The sequence below is a fragment of the Somniosus microcephalus genome, chromosome 14 (assembly GCF_052327205.1).
Source record: "Somniosus microcephalus isolate GS21.2 chromosome 14, FLI_Smic_1.0, whole genome shotgun sequence".
In the NCBI taxonomy this organism is placed as follows: domain Eukaryota; kingdom Metazoa; phylum Chordata; class Chondrichthyes; order Squaliformes; family Somniosidae; genus Somniosus; species Somniosus microcephalus.
In genome coordinates, this window is record NC_141000.1 from 85,746,744 (window position 1) to 85,765,815 (window position 19,072).

A 19,072-nucleotide genomic window follows, 5' to 3' on the forward strand; every position below is an offset into this window, starting at 1 on the left:
CAGGTTTTAAATGGATGACCCCTTATTCTGAAACTATGCCCCCTAGTTCTAGATTCCCCCACGAGGGGAAACATCCTCTCTACATCTACCCTGTCGAGCCCCCTCGGAATCTTATATGTTTCAATAAGATCACCTCTCACTCTTCTAAACTCCAATGAGTATAGGCCCAACCTGCTCGACCTTTCCTCATAAGATCAACCCCTTTATCCCAGGAATCAACCTAGTGAACCTTCTCTGAACTGCCTCCAATGCAAGTATATCCCTCCTTAAATGAGGCCAAAACTGTACGCAGTACTCCAGGTGTGGTCTCACCAACGCCCTGTACAGTTGTAGCAAGACCTCCCTACTTTTATACACATCCCCCTTGCAATAAAGGCCAACATTCCATTTGCCTTCCTAATTACTTGCTGTACCTGCATGCTAACTTTGTGTTTCATGTACAAGGACACCCAAATTCCTCTGTACCACAGTATTCTGTAGTCTGTCTCCATTTAAATAATATTTTGCTTTTCTATTCTTCCTACCAAAGTGGATAACCTCACATTGTCCTACATTTACTCCATCTGCCAAATTTTTGCCCACTCACTTAACCTATCTATATCCCTTTGCAGACTGTGTCCTCTTCACAACTTGCTTTCCCACCTACCTTTGTATCAGCAGCAAATTTGGCTACAGTACACTCGGTCCCTTCATCCAAGTCATTAATATAGATTGTAAATAGTTGAGGCCCCAGCACTGATCCCTGTGGTGCCCCACTAGTTACAGTTTGCCAATCTGAAAATGACCCATTTATCCCAACTCTGTTTTCTGTTAATTAGCCAAACCTCTATCCATGCAAATATATTACCCCCAACTCCGAGAGCTCTTATCTTGTGCAGTAACCTTTTATGCGGCACCTTATCGAATGCCAATTGGAAATCCAAATACACCACATCTACTGATTCCCCTTTATCCACCCTGCTCGTTACATCCTCAAAGAACTAATACATTTGTCAAACACGATTTCCTTTTCATAAAACTATGTTGACTCTGCTTGACTGTATTATGATTTTCTAAATATCCTGCTACTACTTCCTTAATAATGGATTCCAGCATTTTCCCAATGACAGATGTCAGGCTAACTATCCTATAATTTCCTGCTTTCTGTCTCCCTCCTTTCCTGAATATGGGCATTACATTTGCGGTTTTCCAATCTGCTGGGACCTTTCCAGAGTCTAGGGAATTTTGGAAGATTACAACCAATGCATCCACTATCTCTGCAGCCACTTCTTTTAAGACTATAGGATGCAGGCCATCAGGTCCAGGGGACTTGTCAGCCTTTGGTCCCATTAGTTTGCCTAGTACTTTTTCTCTAGTGATAGGGATTGTTTTAAATGCACAACATGCGGTGGTATTTCTGATCACTTCCTTGTATCCCTCACCATTCACATCCCCTTCTAACCCCACTTCCTTCAGTATCCATCCCTGAAAAACACACTCCCCCAAGTCACTTGCAAGTTAACTGCACTTTCAAACGCCCAACAATCTAGCCTTTGGCCTTCCATTCGCCACAATACAATCTGTCAATCACACCCTCACCTCCATCTTTGATGGCCTTGTCCACAGCGAGACCCAGTCTCTCCCACTCTGGACATTCCCCTTGGTACAGCCCTCATCGGCGTTCCCTTATGTCCAAGGGACGCAGATTTGAATGTTTATGGCACACAATTGATTGAGCCATTCTTTGCCATATCTGGCTGGACCACATCAAGCACTATCGGGCCCTGCTCTCCTCTGCCAAAACTGTTCACTACTCCAGGATCAACCTGGAATGCAAACGCCTGGCTTCTTTTCTCCACTACCAGCCAAACTCCTCTCCCCTGCCCCCTCCAACAAGTGCGAGGAGCTCATGGACTTTAGTCACCAAGATGGAGACCATACGTTCAGCTGCCTCTGCCAGATCCCTCCCTTCCCCTTGCCCACCAAGCCAAATTTCCCTCAAAGTTCCCCTTGCCCTAGTCTGGAACTCACGTCTTTCTCTAGTTTCTCTCCTATCCCCCCTCAAGCCCTCTCCAAGCTCATCTTGTCCATAAGACCCACCTCCTGCTCTCACAAGCCTCCTCTCACTATACTGCTGACCATCCAACTTTCCTTCCTGGCCCACATGGTGGCCGACATTATAAACAGTTCTCTATCCTCAGGATCTATCCTCCTTCCTATTAAATCTGCCGTCATCACCACCTCATTCAAAACATCCACCCTTGACCTCTCTGCCCTTGCAAATAACCACCCCATCTTCAACCTCCCTTTGCTCTCCAAAGTCCTTGAACTCGTTGCTGCCTCCCAAATTCGTAACCATCTTTCCCGCAACTCCATGTTTGAAACTCTCCAATCAGGTTTCTGCTCCTGCCACAGCACTGAAATGGTCCTAATCAAAGTCGGAAATGACATTCCATGAGACTGTGATCCCATCCTTCCTCGTCCTGCTCAACCGGTCTGCAGCTTTTGACACGGTTGACCGCACCATTTTCCTGCAACGTCTTTCCTCCATTATCCACCAAAGTATGACTGTCCTCGCCTGGTTCCACTCTTACCTATCCAGTCGTAGCAAGTGAATCGCCTACAATGGCTATTCTTCCCGCCACCGCACCTTTACCTCTCGAGCCCCCCAAAGATCTATCCTTGGACCCATCTATTTTTCATCTACACGCTGCCACTCGGCAACATCATCTGAAAACATGTCAGGTTCCACATGTACACTGATGACACTCAACTCTACCTCTCACGACTGCATCTGTGCTGTCAGACTGCTCGACAGACATCCAGTCCTGGATGAGCTGAAATTTCCTTCAATTAAACATTGGGAAGACCAAAGCCATTGCCTTCAGCCCCTGCCACAAACTCCATTCCCTAGCCACCAATTCCATCCCCCTCCCTGGCCAATGCCTCAGGCTAAACTAGATAATTTGCAAACCTCGCTGTCCTATGCAACCCCGAGCTGAGTTTAGGCCACACATCTCTCTCCATCACAAAGACCACCCACTTCCACCTCTGTAATATCGCCCGTCTCCAGCCCTACATCAGCCCATCTGCCACTGAAACCCTCAGCCATGCTTTTGTTACCTTTAAACTCGACTATTCTAACGTTCTCCTGGCTGGCTTCCCATGTTCCCTCCCCTCCATACACTGAAGTTCATTCAAAACTCTGCTGCCATATACTAATTCTCACTAAGTCCCATTCACCTATCACCTCTGTGCTCGCTTACCTAGTTTGGCTCCCGGTCCAGCAACACTTCCATTTCAAAATCCTTATCCTCGTATTCAAGCCCCTCCCCATCTTCAGAACGACAACTGTCTTCCAACTCTACATTCCTCGAACTCTGGCCTCTTGTGCACTCCCCGTTTCTTTTACTTCTTCATTGGCGGACGTGCCTTTAGCTGACTGGGGCCCTAAGCTCTAGAATTCCCTCCCTAAACCCCTCTGCCTCTCCATCCTCCTTTAAGATGTTCCTTAAAACCTACCTCACCTGTCCTAATTTCTTCTCCTTTGGTTTGGTGTCAATTTGTGTCGGATTATGCTCCTGTGAAACGCTTTGGGACAGTTTTCCACGTTAAAGGTGCTATATAAGTACAAGCTGTTGTTGTTGGTTCTGATCTAAAGGAAAGTCCTACTTTCAATTTTTTAATTAACTGAACTCTGCTGAGGAAGTAGGTTTGAAGACAGGGGAGGGAAAGAGAAGAAGTCATGTAGACGGAGATGGAAACATCCAGGGGCACTCAAGTGTATGTGTGGTCATTGAATGTTTACAGGATCCAACTTAGCTGCAATGCTCCCAATGAACAAATACTAGTCTCCCTTACCCTTACTGTATATAGAACTCATTCTATAAAGTTACCTCAAGTTTTTTGAAAGTATGTGGCATCATGGAAACTAATTGAGCAAAGGCAGGAAGTAACTGTACAGAAAAAAATAGGAAGTCCAAAGATATAATCGGGTCATACAGAAAACCAAAAGGCACGTGGAGGTTGAACTACATTCAAAGAATAAGAAAAACCATACCTAAGGCACCATAATTTCCCCTGATGAAAAAAGCTCCCATTATTTTAAGCACAAACATTGGTTTTAATCCTCATGTTGAACTAAATGAGGTGGCTCTACGAGAACAGGCAGTTTACAAACTCTGCATGCTGAAATAAATCCAAGCTCAGTAACAGTCTTAAAAGCAATTTAAGATCACAAGAAACAAATCAGTTCAAACAGATCTGATACAAGCTTGTGGTTTAATTTTCTAGGCTTCTTTCATGAACTTGAATACAAAGTGACTGCTCACCGTCCATCCCCATCAGTATTAGCTTGCAATAGCGTGGGTAAAGGTAAACATTAGGGCAAACTGCATACAGAGCATGAAATGAAAGGACTTGATGGGCCACATTGTCCTTTATCATTCCATGCTTTGGGTTCTTAGAGAACCAGTAACAGCTAGGTAGAACATCACACCACCAGTTTTCTGTAGAAAAAAAATAAATTATGCTGAAGCTCCTGCCTTATGATGTGATTAAAAAACTACAGGCTATGCAGGAGTCACTTCAGATTATGTGAACGTCTTATGCCTCGTATGTGGCTATAAATTTGATTACTCAAGATTAGGTTATAAAAAAATGATACTGCTATGTGATGAGTTTATCTTTCCCGTTACTAAATATTTAAACTTATTTTAAACAATTTTTGGCATGCTTTAAGTCTTTTACCCAGAAGAGTGGCAGAATATTACTAGTGGACAACTCGACGACCTCAAAATTCACATGTGCATGTTTTAGTTGGAACTTACTAATTACTAGGTGATTAGGCCTGAAATCTGATTTCAGCCTCTAAATACGCCAATACCCAGTCGCAGAGGGCCCTGTGCAAAGGTTCGGTTTGAGGTCGCTACAGTTTACTAGACAACAATACTAAATGCTACCTTAATCCGGTGTCAAATCTGCTCATGTACAATCATGAAAAGGAATGTTTGCAATATGTATTATAAAAATAGTTGACAAGTGATAAGCAATAGATAACACAAGAGTAAATGACATGAAATTCTTATAAAAGTCTTGAAACACGTTATTTCAATATATGAGCTGTATAACAACTTAAACTTGTTTTTCATGCTTTAGCTGCAGTGAAGTCTTGTATACTATCCGAGTAGTTAAGTAGTACTTACAGTTTGTAAGAACTGAATTCCGTCTTCTCCTTCGCCCACCTCAGCCATGACTGCGCGAGAATGAGTGGGGTATGCATGAAGGAAAGTGCTGAGGTTGTAGCCCGCTGCAGGCTGCTGCATGGCCCCTGGATCACGACTCTTATTACCACTCACTGACACCCACTCATTCTCCCGCACTCGCTCACTGATATACACTCTCGTGTTCACTCAAACTCTCATTTGCTCACTAACTCACCCTCACTCATATAAACTTGCTCTCTGTCTCACTTTCACACTCACTCAATTTCTCTCCTCAAACTCAGTCTTTGACTTACTCTTGCATGCATTCGCACACTCAATCTCGGATTCATTTATTCAATCAAGTAACTCGGCCCTTTCACACTCTCACTCAAGCTGACACACACTCACCCGGTAACTATCCTCCTTTACCCGAGGGGAGAGGGAATTGTATACATGGAGCGTAGGTGACCTTTCACTGGATCCACTCAGGGCTCTTATTGGCTCTGGGCACCGTGCAATTGCATGGGCTGTTCAACCCCAACTCTGCTCCTGCCCGCTCAAAGGCAATTTCTAATCTATATTCTAGAAGTGTGCACAACAGTGTCTGTTTCATAGATGTGACAGTGCACTGCTTTAGAATAGCTTTAGGACAGAACTATACCGATCCAGTGAAAGATTGTCTTGTGTCTATTCTGATGGCTCTGGATCTGGGCAGTTGTGGAGCTGATGACAGTGGGTTAGTGATCTAAGTTTGAATCTAGTTTAGACCATTGGCACGAGGGTCTCTTCTCCTCCTTGCCAGTTAAGAGCCCCATGTAAAATGAACTTGGGCAATCTCAACTCAGGGTGCAGTGGACATGCATCCAAAACACAGTCTGCTCAAGGGCCAGATTAGAAGTGGGAAATGGAAACATCATGTAAGTATAGTAGAATGTGTTATTATCGAGATACATTGTTTGGACTGGATAGGAGCTGTACTCTATAACTAGTACTTCATAATGCAGACTAGGTGTCAGAGTAGAAAAAAATTCACTGTAGCACTGACGCAACAGTGAAATCTCATTAATAATCATATAATGTATCAAACAATTGTTTGCAAAAAGCTCCATGTGCAAAGATTTACAATTGTGCAAGACCTAAAATATGCATAATGCTAAAGTTCTTAAAGCTTCATGTGTGCTGCATAGGTTAATACCAGTCTGATACTAGTACAAATTTACTGTACTATAAAGGTCTGTTCAGCAGAAAAACATTAAGGATTGCAAATCTAGAACATTCCCTATTTACAATACAAGGATTAATGGCTGTGACAGGCTAAAGTTCACTTTTTCAGTATCTGAAAACAACTATTATAATGTTTAATGAAGATTTTATCTCCTTAATAGAGTATCAGGCAAGAAAAGGAACTAGCAGCTAAATATAGGTCTATACTACCTTGGAGAAGTTTTATTTAAAACTCTATAGATTAGGGGTCAAAAAAACTTTTCATGGTAGCTTCTAGTGTCAGATTCCCAAACTCCAGTATTAAGCATCTATCCCCGACTGGGGGCGTTACCAGTTCTTGGCCTGCTAAATGAGGCTCTGTGTCACTACAGAAATAACTTTCTTTTGCTTACCTTAGTCCAAGGATGTGCCTTGATCTGTGGGAATTTGAACTCAGTGTAGTTGGGATTCATCTCTCGGATTTGCTCCCTTGTTGGAGTTCCCAGGACCTGGAAGCAAACATGTAATAAATCTTATGTATTGTATAATCTGATGAATTATTATACAAGAATACAATTCATTAGATGATACAATTACCAACAAGTTGAACACTAATGTTCAACATGCCCTCAAATCCATCGCATCCAGTATATGAAGATTGGCCACTAAGTTGTAATGATCCAATTTTCAGTAAATGTCCATAAGGGTGTTAGATTACCAACCATAGGTATGGCCCCATTCTTTGAAACAAGTTCAACCATATACAAAACAGCAATCTCAGAAGGCTGGGTTCACCTACAGATTATTGCATTGTCAGTTTGGTCAGATGTAACTCACTCAAATTTATACAAAACCCGGTTCCCAACCGAAAAGAGTTAGATTGCTTCCACATCTCACAATTGGATAGAAAGTTAGTTGGTTTAAACAACTTCCACGAAGCGTAAGTAAATCACTGAACATTAAGGCAATTAGGAACTACCTCAAAGCTCCAAGTAGTGTCAAGATATGAAAAGCTGAATAATGCGGCAGAAAATAATGCGTTTCAAAGTGACGAGCAATTAATTATTGTTATGCACCATTACTGTTAAACTGAACAATTAGATTTTTGTAGAACAGTGCTGTAGTTTAAAACTAGCCTTTCTTTGTTGAAGCAACATAGTTGAGTAGGCTGTAGGAAAGAGAGAAAGCTTAAAGAGAGGTAAAACGATCATAAAACTGACCATTTAGAAAAGAGTACACGAAAGGCTCACATGTTTGAACAACTGACATCATACCTTTATAATTTCTACCAGCTGATCAACACCACTGTCACCAGGGAAGATGGGTTGTCCTAGCAATAGCTCTGCTAACACACAGCCAGCTGACCATACATCTACAAACATGAAATCAAGATAAGCAGTTAATTTTCAGAGCAGTGATGCAATGGCATTACTTTTTTAAAAAAAAGTTATCTTGCTAGTACTATATTCACTTTGGAGCCATGTCATTGATTACACTGATAAATTGATACCACTTCACTGTTTCATAGATTTACTATTCCAGATCGTTTTAAGGTGGAAAACAGTGGAAAAATTACAAGTTAAGCAACACAGTACCCAACTCTAGCACAACAAAAACAATAATACAGATCTAGGAAAATAAACCAACATTGTGGGAAGTCCAGGATGCTTCTCGTGTCCTGGACAATCACGTGCAGGGAGTGTCGTCAGCTGGAGGAGCTCGAGCTCCGGGTTTCGGAGCTTGAGCAGCGGCTGGTGTCACTGCAATGCATCCGCGAGGCCGAGAGCTTTGTGGATAGCACGTTTCAGGAGGTGGTCACCCCATAGCTTAAGAGTTTGCAGGCAGAGAGGGAATGGGTGACCGCCAGACAGACAAGGAGGACCAGTATTTTGTTCTGAATACTGGTGAGGGCAATGGTTCCTCTGGGCCGTACAGCCAGAGCCAAGTCCACGGCACCATGGGTGGCTCAGCTGTACAGGGTGGGGAGGTGGGGGTGGGAGAGGATGGTCAGAAAAGCAATAGTGATGGGAGATTCAATAGTTAGGGGAACAGACAGGTGTTTCTGCGGCTGCAGACGTGACTCCAGGATGGTATGTTGCCTCCCTGGTGCTAGGGTCAAGGATGTCATTGAGTGGCTGCAGGACATTGAGGGGAGGGTGAACAGCCAGAGGTCGTGGTCCATATCGGTACCAATGACAGGTAGAAAAGAGGGATGAGGTCCTGCAGGTAGATTTTAGGGAGCTAGGAAAGAGTAATAAGCAGGACCTCAAAGGTAGTAATCTCCGGATGACTCCCAGTTCCACACGCTAGTGAGTACAGAAATACGAAGTTAAGAGCAGATGAATGCGTGGCTGGAGATAGAGCTTTAGATTCCTGAGGCATTGGGACTGGTTCTGGGGGAGGTGGGACCTGTACAAGCCGGATGGGTTGCACCACAACAGTGCCGGGACCAATATTCACACGAGGTGGTTTGCTAGTGTTGTTAGGGAGGGTTTAAACTAGCTTGGCAGGGGGATGGGAACCTGAGCATAGATTCAGAAGGGAGAGAAGCAAAGCTGGAAATGGGAGGCAGTATATTAGTAAGTGAGTTTGGCAGGCAGAGGAAACAAAGGCTAGAAAATAGACAACATGGGGTTTGGCAGTGCTTAATGGTATATACTTCAAGGCAAGGAGTCTAGTAAATAAGACAGATGAGCTGAGGGTACAGATAGACATGTATGATATCACAGCTATTACTGAAAGAAGGGCAGGAATGGTAGCTCAACATTCCTGGTTACAGGGTTTTCAGATGAGATGGAGAGGGGGAATGAAAAAGAGGGGGGGGGGTGCAATATTGGTTAAAGAAACAATTACAGCTGTGAGGTGGGTTGATATCTTAGAAGGATCATCAAATGAGTCCACATGGGTTGAACTGAAGAACAAAAAAGGGGCAATTACTCTGCTGGGAGTGTACTATAGACCCCCAAATAGTCAGAGGGAAATAGATATATGTAGGCAAATTGCTGAGAAGTGCAAAAACAATAGGGCAGTAATAGTAGGGGATTTCAACAATCCTAATATTAACTGGGAAAGAATCAGTGTAAATGGTATAGAGGGCGCAGAATTCTTAAAATGCATTCAGGAGAACTTTATTTTTTATTTTTAAGCAAGCCCAACAAGAGAGGGGGCAGTTATGGACTTAGTTTTAGGGAATGAAGCTGAGCAGGTGAAAGGGGTATCAGTAGGAGAGCATTTTGGTGGTAGTGTTCATAATTCAGTTAGATTTAGTGTAGTTATGGAAAAGGACAAAGATCGACCAGTAGTATAATTTCTTGATTGGGGAAAGACCAATTTTACTAAGCCGAGATGTGATTTAGCAAAAATAGACTGGAAATAGCTACTTGAAAGTTGCATGGTGTAACGGGAACAGTAGCATAGTGGTTATGTTACTGGACTAGTAATGCAGAGGCCTGGACTAAGGGTCCAGAGACGTGAGTTCAAATCTCCACCACGGCAGCTGGGGAATTTAAATTCAGTTAATTAAATAAGCTGGAACAAAAAGCTAGTAGCAGTAATGGAAACGATCAGATTGTCGTAAAAACCCATCTGGTACACTAATGTCCTTCAGGGAAGGAAATCTACCATCCTTACCTGGTCTGGCCTATGTGTGACTCCAGACCCACAGCAATGTGGTTGACTCTTATCTGCCCTCTGAAATGGCCCAGCAAGCCACTCAGCTGTACACAACCACTACGAAAAACAATAATAAAAAAAAGTCCACCCGGCATCGACCTCAGCACCGGTTTCGGACACGTCAATGGCACACCCAGCCCAGTTGTCCCTGCAAAGTCCTCACTATCATCTGGGGACTTGTGCCAAAATTGGCAGAGCTGTCAAGCAACAGCCTGACATAGACATACTCACAGAATCATACCTTTCAGCCAATGTCCCAGATTCCTCCATCACCTTCCCTGGATATGTCCTGTACCACCAGCAGTGGTATACAGTCGGGAGGGAGTGGCCCTGGGAGTCCTTAACATTGACTCCGGACCCCAGGTCAAGCATGGGCAAGGAAACCTCCTGCTGATTACCACCTACTGCCCTCCCTCAGCTGATGAATCAGTATTCCTCTGTGTTGAACACCACTTGGAAGAAGCACTGAGGGTAGCAAGGGCACAGAATGTACTCTGGGTGGGGGACTTCAATGTCCATCACCAAGAGTGGCTTGGTAGCATCAATACTGACTGAGCTGGTCGAGCCCTGAAGGACATAGCTGCCAGACTAGGACTGCGGCAGGTGGTGAGAGAACCAACACGAGGGAAAAACCTACTTGACCTAGTCCTCACCAATCCACCTGTTGCAGATGCATTTGTCCACGACAGCACTGGCAGAAGTGACCACTGCACAGTCATTGAGACGACAAAATCACATCTTCACACTGAGGACACCCTCCATCGTGTTGAGTGGCACTACCACCGTGCTAAATGGGATAGATTCTGAACAGATCTAGCAGCTCAAAACTGGGCATCCATGAGGTGCTGTGGTCCATCAGCAGCAGCAGAATTGTATTCCACCACAATCTGTTAGCTCATGGCCTGGCATCTCCCTCACTCTACCATTACCATCAAGCCAGGGGACCAACCCTGGTTCAATGAGGAGTGCAGAAGAGCATGCCAGGAGCAGCACCAGATGTACAGGAAACTGTGTGCTATCCGGTACCGACGGGACCGAGCTGTTGCCGTCCCATCAAAACTGCCGGACAAACCAGCGCTAATGTTGAAACATACGGAGATTTTGAGCTCCGTATCTGGCAACAAACCCTGTTGCTTAGCAACAGCTTCTAAACAGTCGGCCGTACCTTGCAAGCGTCACTTTAGCTTAGCAACAGCTTCAGCGAGACCTTGCAGAGCCTGACTGGTGAAAAAAAAGCAACAAAAAGAAAAAAAACCTAACGAAACGGCTCCTGATTTTTGCCGGTGGCTCGAGCATTCCGGACAGTTAACCTCCGGATAAACCAAAGTTTCCTGTATCTAATAATGAGGTGCCAACCTACAGAAGCTGTAGCACTGCATGCTAAAAAGCGGAAGCAGCATGCTATAGACAGAGCTAAGTGATATCACAATCAACGGTCCAGATCAAAGCTCTGCAGTCCTGCCACATCCAGTCGTGAATGGTGGTGGACCATTAAACAACTAACAGGTGGCGGCTGCTCCAGGAATATCCCCATCTCAATGATGACGGAGCCCAGCGCGCGAGTGCAAAGGACAAGGCTGAAACATTTGCAACCATCTTAAACCAGAAGTGCCAAGTGGATGATCCATATCGGCCTCCTCCTGAGGTCCCCACCATCACAGAAGCCAGTCTTCAGCCAATTCAATTCACTCCACGTGATATCAAGAAACGGCTGAGCACACTGGATACAGCAAAGGCTATGGGCCGTGACAACATCCCGGCTGTTGTGCTGAAGACTTGTGCTCCAGAACTAGTCGCGCCTCTAGCCAAACTGTTCCAGTACAGCTACAACACTGGCATCTACCCGACAATGTGGAAAACTGCCCAGGTATGTCCTGTCCACAAAAAGCAGGACAAATCCAATCTGACCAATTACCGCCCCATCTGTCTACTCTCAATCATCAGCAAAGTGATGGAAGGTGTCATCGACAGTGCTATCAAGCAGAACTTACTCACCAATAATCTGCTCACCAATGCTCAGCTTGGGTTCCGCCAGGACCATTCGGCTCCAGACCTCATTACAGCCTTGGTCCAAACATGGACAAAAGAGCTGAATTCCAGAGGTGATGAGAGTGACTGCCCTTGACATCAAGGCAGCATTTGACCAAGTGTGGCTTCAAGGAGCTCGAGTAAAATTTAAGGCAATGGGAATGAGGGGGAATATTCTCCACTGGCTGGAGTCATACCTAGCACAAAGGAAGATGGTTGTGGTTGTTGGAGGTCATTCATCTCAGCCCCAGGACATCGCTGCAGGAATTCCTCAGGGCAGTGTCCTAGTCCCAACCATCTTCAGCTGCTTCATCAATGACTTTCCCTCCATCACAAGGTCAGAAATGGGGATGGTCACTGATGATTGCAAAGTGTCCAGTTCCATTCGCAACTCCTCAGATAATGAAGCAGTCCATGCCCAAAGCAAGACCTGGATGACATTCAGACTTGGGCTGAAAAGTGGCAAGTAACATTTGCGCCACACAGCCACATAAATACTGTTGCTACAAGAACAGATCAGAGGCTGGGTATTCTGCAGCGAGTGTCTCACCTCGTGCCTCCCCAAAGCCTTTCCACCATCTACAAGGCACAAGTCAGGAGTGTGATGGAACACTCTCCACTTGCCTAGATGAATGCAGCTCCAACAACACTGAAGAAACTCAACACCGTCCAGGACAAAGCAACCCGCTTGATTGGCAGCCCACTCACCACCTTAAACATTCACTCCTTGCACCACCGACACACCGTGGCTGCAGTGTGTACCATCTACAAGATGCACTGCAGCAACTCGCCAAGGCTTCTTCGGCAGCACCTCCCAAAACCCACGACCTCTACCAACTTAGAAGGACAAGGACAGCAGGCGCATGATGACACCATCACTTGCAAGTTCCCCTCCAAGTCACACAGCATCCTGACTTGGAAATATATCGTCGTTTCTTCATCGTCGCTGGGTCAAAATCCTAGAACTCCCTCCCTAACAGCACTGTGGGAGTACCTTCACCACACGGACTTCAGCGGTTCAAGAAGGCGGCTCACCACCACCTTCTCCAGGGCAAATAGGGATGGGCAATAAATGCTGGCCTTGTCAGCGACGCCCACATCCCAGGAACAAATATTAAAAAAATCAGTGACAGAGCAGTGGAAGGCATTCAAGGAGGAGATAGTGAGGGGTCAGAGCAAATATGTTCCCACAAACAGGTGGGACTCCCAAATCTAGAGTCCCCTGGATGTCAAGGGCATACAGGGTAGAATAAGGCAAAAAAGGGAAGCTTATGTCAGATACCAAGAGCTAAATACTGCAGGAAGCCTACAGGAGTACAGAAAGTGCAGGGGTGAAATTAAAAAGGAAATTAGGAAAGCAAAGAGGGCATGAAAAAACATCGGCAAGTAAAATCAAGGAAAACCCAAAGATGTTTTTAATAACACAAAGAGCAAGAGCATAATTAAAGAAAGAGTAGGGCCTATTAGAGACCAAAAAGGTAACTTGTGTGTGAAGGCGGAAGATGTGGGTATGGTTCTTAATGAATACTTTGCGTCTGTCTTCTCTACCACAGAAGGCAGTGGAGGCCAATTCATTAAATATATTCAAGAAGGAGTTAGATATATTTCTTAAGGCTAAAGGGATATGGGGAGAAGGCAGGGACCGGGTACTGAATTTGGATGATCAGCCATGATCTCATTGAATGGAGGAGCAGGCTCGAGGGGCCGAATGGCCTACTGCTGCTCCTATCTTCTATGTTTCTATGTCTTCACAAAAGAGAGGGACGATGCAGACAGTGTAGTTAAGGCGGTGCAGTGTGAAATATTAGATGAGATCCACATAGTGAGAGAGGAAGTATTAAGGGGTATAGTATCTTTGAAAGTAGATAAATCACCAGGCCTGGATGAAGTGCATCCAAGGCTGTTAAGAGAAGCAAGGGAGGAAACAGCAGAGGCTCTGACCATCATTTTCCAATCCTCTCTGGCTACAGGTGGGGTGCTGGAGGACTGGATGACTGCTAACATTGTACTGTTGTTTAAAAAGGGAGAAAGGGATAGACCGAGTAATTACAGGCCAGTCAGCCTAAACTCAGTGGTGGGCAAATTATTGGAAAAAATTCTGGGGGACCGTATTAATCATCATTTAGAAAGGTACAGATTAACCAAGTATAGTCAGCATGGATTTGTTAAGGTCTGTGCAGTCGCAACCAGGAATCCTGAAGGTTGTGTTGCCTGCCTGGCGCCAGGGTAAAGGATGTCTCCTTACAGCTGGAGAAGAACTTGGAGTGGGAGGGTCCAGTTGTCGTGGTCTATGTAGGAACCAACAACATTGGTAGGACTAGGAATGACGTTCTGCTGAAAGTTTGAGGAGCTAGGGTCGAAGTTAAAACGCAGAACCTCACAGGTAATAATCTCTGGATTGTTAGCTGAGCCACGCGCAAATTGGCATAGGGACAAGCAGATTAGAGGATTAAATGCGTGACTCAAAGAATGGTGTGGGAGGCAGGGGTTTCAATTCATGGGGCACTGGCACTAGTACTGGCGAAATAGAGAGCTGTTCCGTGGGGATGGGCTCCACTTAAACTGGGCTGGGATCAGTGTCCTGGTGAATAACTAGGGCAGTAATAGGGCTTTAAACTAATGAAGGGGGGGTGGTGGGAGGATTCAGGAAAGGGTAAATTCAAAAGCAGTAAGAGAAATGTCAAGGCTGTAGAGCAGAGTAGTGATCTGGGTAAAGATAAGCAGAGTGGGTCAGGAAGGGACAGAAAGATTAACAAAGGTAATAGGGCATTAGTGACTAAAGTGACATCAGGGAAAAGTAGAAAAAAGTTAAAGCTAAAGGTACTATATGCACGAAGCATTTACAACAAAATAGATGAATTAATAGCGCAGACAGAAATAAATGGATTAAATTTAATAGCTATTACAGAGACATGGTTGCAAAGTGACCAAGGTTGGGAACTGAATATTCCAGGATATTTGACTGTTAGAAGAGACAGGCAGAATAGAAAAGTTGGTGGGTTAGCCCTGATAATAGAGGGGGGAATAAAGACAGGAGAGAGAAAGGATCTTGGCTTGGAAAAACAAAATGTAGAATCAGTTTGGGTAGAGCTAAGAAACAACAAGGGGCAGAAAACACTAGTGGGAGTAGTCTATAGGCCCCCTAACAGTGGCTGTAGTGTCAGGCAGAGTATAAATCAGGAAATTAGAGATGCATGTAACAAGGGTAATACAGTAATCATGGGGGACTTTAACTTTCAAATAGACTGGGCAAACCAAATTTTCAGAAATAGTGCAGAGGAAAAGTTCATGGAATGCATTCAAGGTAGTTTTCTAGATCAGTATACCAAGAGTGAATTGGCTATTTTACATCGAGCACTGTGCAATGAGACAGGGTTAATTAATAACCTTGTAGTAAAGGTGCCTCTGGGGAGCAGCGATCATAATATGATAGAATTTTATGTTGAGTTTGAGAGTGATTTAGTTAAGTACGAAACTAGGGTCCTAAACCTGAACAAAGCAATATACGTAGGTATGAGACGCAAGTTGGCTACGGTAAATTGGGAAATTAGATTAAAAGATATGGCAGTAGACAAGCAATGGCAAACATTTAAAGAAATAATTCATAATTTGCAATGAATATACATTCTAACAAGGTCCCAAATAAGTTATTATTCTAAAATTGTGTTCATTTTTTGAACGCATCCTCTCTCAGCCATGCTGTTAATTAATGGAAGGGGCTACCTGCATTGCCTCCATTCATTTCAAATGGAGACAGCATTTCAAACCAGCCTGGAAGCCTATCCAGAGTTGCCAGACTGGTAAATGCTCTGCCAGTTGATTATGCAGCAGTACCCAGCTACTAAGATGTTTTGGATCAGCAGCTCTAGATCGATTCCCAGACCACATTGAAGTACTTCCCCCATTGAATTGAAGGGAGTCAGTTGGCTCCTCCCTGCAATTGGTATTGGGTACACAGGGCACAATTGCAAAGTTTGCAGATGACACGAAACTTGGAAGTGTAGTAAACAGTGAGGAAGATAGTAATAGACTTCAAGAGGACAGACAGTCTGGTGGAATGGGCAGACACATGGCAGATGAAACTCAATGCAGAAAAGTGAGAGGTGATACATTTTGGTAGGAAGAATGAGGCGACACAATACAAGCTAACTGGTACAATTTTAAAGAGGGTGCAAGAAGAGACAGACCTGGGGACTGTGCTTGTGCACAAATATTTGACGGTGGCAGGATAGGTTAGCAAAGCATATGGGATCCTGGGCTTTATAAATAGAGGGCAGTAGGGAGGGCGGGGAGAAAGAAAGGGAGAGGGGGGTTAATATCATTTAGGATTTAGATAGAGTAAATAAAGATAAATTGTTTCCAATGGCTGAAGGGTCAATAACCAAAGGGCACAGATTTAAGGTGATTGGCAAAAAAAAGAGGCGACATGAGGAAAAACTTTTTTACCCAACTAGTAGTTAGGATTTAAAATGCACTGTCTGATAGGGCGGTGGATACAGATTCAATAGCAGCCTTCAAAAGGGAATTGGATAAATACTTGAAGGAGAAAAACTGCAGGGATATGGGGAAAGAGCAGGGGGAGTGGGACTAACTGGATTGCTCTTTGAAAGAGCCGGCGCAGACTCGATGGGCTGAATGGCCTCTTTCTGTGCTGTACTATTCTATAATTCTTACTATCCTCCATTTACTCCCTATACTGGACTTGTGCAAATATAGATCCATGCCAGAAGTGAAATCCCCAAAGTGTGGAAAATTGGGTCAGCACCAGAACTAAAAAGTATTAAGTCCACACACTGAAATAGCACTATCAATTCTACAGCAAGAGCCTTGTATCACTACAAATGAACTCTCGCCTTGGATCATATTGTCCACCTGCTAAAGGGAAGTCCCTCTAGAACATGAATTAAAACTTTTTTTTTTTTTTTTTAAATTTAAACCTGCACTATTGCATCCCTTATAAACTGACTGCTTGCTCCTGGAGAAGCAAATTTACAGCTCAGCCTTTTTTTAAAATAGTGAGCAGGGTTCTTGTGCAACAAAACTAGATTTTTTATTGCCCATAACATTCCAGATTAACATTAAATGCCCTGACTGCTACCTACCATAGCTTTCTCGTTCAAGTTCATTGGAACAGTCACCCATTTAACTCCACCCTCACCATTACCCACTCATCCAGTTAGTAGCAATGCATGGTGAAGCAAGTGGTGTCTCATCCCACAGGCTCCTTGAACTGACACACCCAAGAATGAATCATTTTCAAATGATTGTAGAGTGGGGTGTGATTTAATTAGTTTCTGCAACACAGGAAATACATAGCAATCATGACGAAGGATATTTCAAGGCTACCCGTTGCAGAGATTTGATTACACACATAAGCCAGCAAACACCCAAATACCGTAAACTAACATAACAAAACTCACCTATACTGGAGGTATAATCTGTGGCACCAAAGATCAACTCCGGCGCCCTGTAGTACCGTGAGCAGATATAAGAAACATTTGGTTCACCACGCACCAATTGTTTTGCACTGAAATTAAAGTTATTAGAAAGTAAAAATTCTGTACAAATGAATAAAAGTATTAAAAAATCAACAATTTAAAGTCTAAACTTAAGACATGAAAATCAAATTGAATTACAACAGTAGCTCTAAATTAATATAAATTTGGCAATTTTCAACACACATTTCTACTACATACAGCATGGAAACAATCAGAATGGTTACAGCACGGAAGGCGGCCATTCGAGCCCCTGCTGACTCTCTGCAAGAGCACTTCAGCTAGTCCCACTGCCCCACCCTTTCCCCGTAACCCTGCAAATTTCTTTGCTTCAGATACTTATACAACTCCCTTTTGAAAGCAGTGATTGAGTCTGCCTCCACCATCCTTTTAATTAGTGCATTCCAGATCTTGACCACTCGCTGAGTAAAAATGTTTTTTCTTAAACCTGTGTCTTGTTCTCGACCCTTCTGCCAATGGGAACAGTTTCCCTCTATCTACTCTGTCCAGACCCCTCATGATTTTGAACACCTCCATCAAATCTCTTCTCTAAGGAGAACAACCCCAGCTTCTCCAGTCTATCAATGTAAGTGAAGTCCCTCATTCCTGGAATCATGCTTGTAAATCTTTTCTGCACCTTCTCGAAGGCCTTCACATCCTTCCTAAAGTGTGGTGCCCAAAATTGGGAACAATACTCCAGTTGGGGCCGAACCAGTGTTTTATACAGGTTCATCATAATTTCCACATTTTTGTACTCTATACCTCTATTTATGAATCCCAGGATCCTGTAAGCCTTTTAAAACTGCTTTCTCAACTTGCCCTGCCACCTTCAATGATTTGTGCACATATACCCCCAGGTCTCTGTTCGTGCACCCTCTTCAGGATTGTACCATTTATCTTATATGTCCTCTCCTCATTCTTTCTACCAAAATGTATCACTTCACACTTTTCTGCCACGTGTCCGCCCATTTCACCAGTCTGTCTACATCTTCCTGAAGTCTATCACTCTCCTCCTCACTGTTCACTATACTTCCAAGTTTTGTGTCATCTGTACATTTTGAAATTGTGCCCTGTACACCCACATCCAAGTCATTAATATATATCAAGAAAAGCAGTGGTCCTAGAACCGACCCCTGGGGAACACCACTGTATACCTTCCTCCAGTCCGAAAAACAACCATTCACCACAACTCTCTCTTTCCTATCAGTTAGCCAATTCTGTATCCATGCTGCCACTGTCCCTTTCATTCCATGGGCTTCAACTTTGTTGGTAAGCCTATTATAGGCACTTGGTCCAACGCCTTTTGGAAATCCATGTACACTACGTTAACAGCATTACCCTCATCAACCCTCTGTTACCTCATCAAAGAATTCAATCAAGTTAGTTAAACACTATTTGCCTTTTACAAATCCGTGCTGGCTTTCCTTCATTAATCCACTCTTATCCAAGTGACTGTTAATTTTGTCCCTGATTACTGTTTCTAAAAGCTTC

At 43.9% G+C, this 19,072-nt stretch overlaps 1 protein-coding gene across 3 annotated transcripts in view; it reads right to left on the minus strand.

Annotated features, from left to right (window-relative positions):
• The window catches only part of gsk3ba (glycogen synthase kinase 3 beta, genome duplicate a), a 164,072-nt gene that overhangs the window by 16,773 nt on the left and 128,227 nt on the right, over positions 1-19,072 (minus strand). For all 3 annotated transcript variants that reach the window (XM_086006854.1, XM_086006855.1, XM_086006856.1), the window contains exons 6-8: positions 17,507-17,613; positions 7,661-7,758; positions 6,800-6,895 (exon numbers count right to left, since the gene is read on the minus strand). In XM_086006854.1, coding sequence (XP_085862980.1) covers positions 6,800-6,895; positions 7,661-7,758; positions 17,507-17,613 — 301 coding nt within the window. The remainder of the gene's footprint in view (positions 1-6,799; positions 6,896-7,660; positions 7,759-17,506; positions 17,614-19,072) is intronic.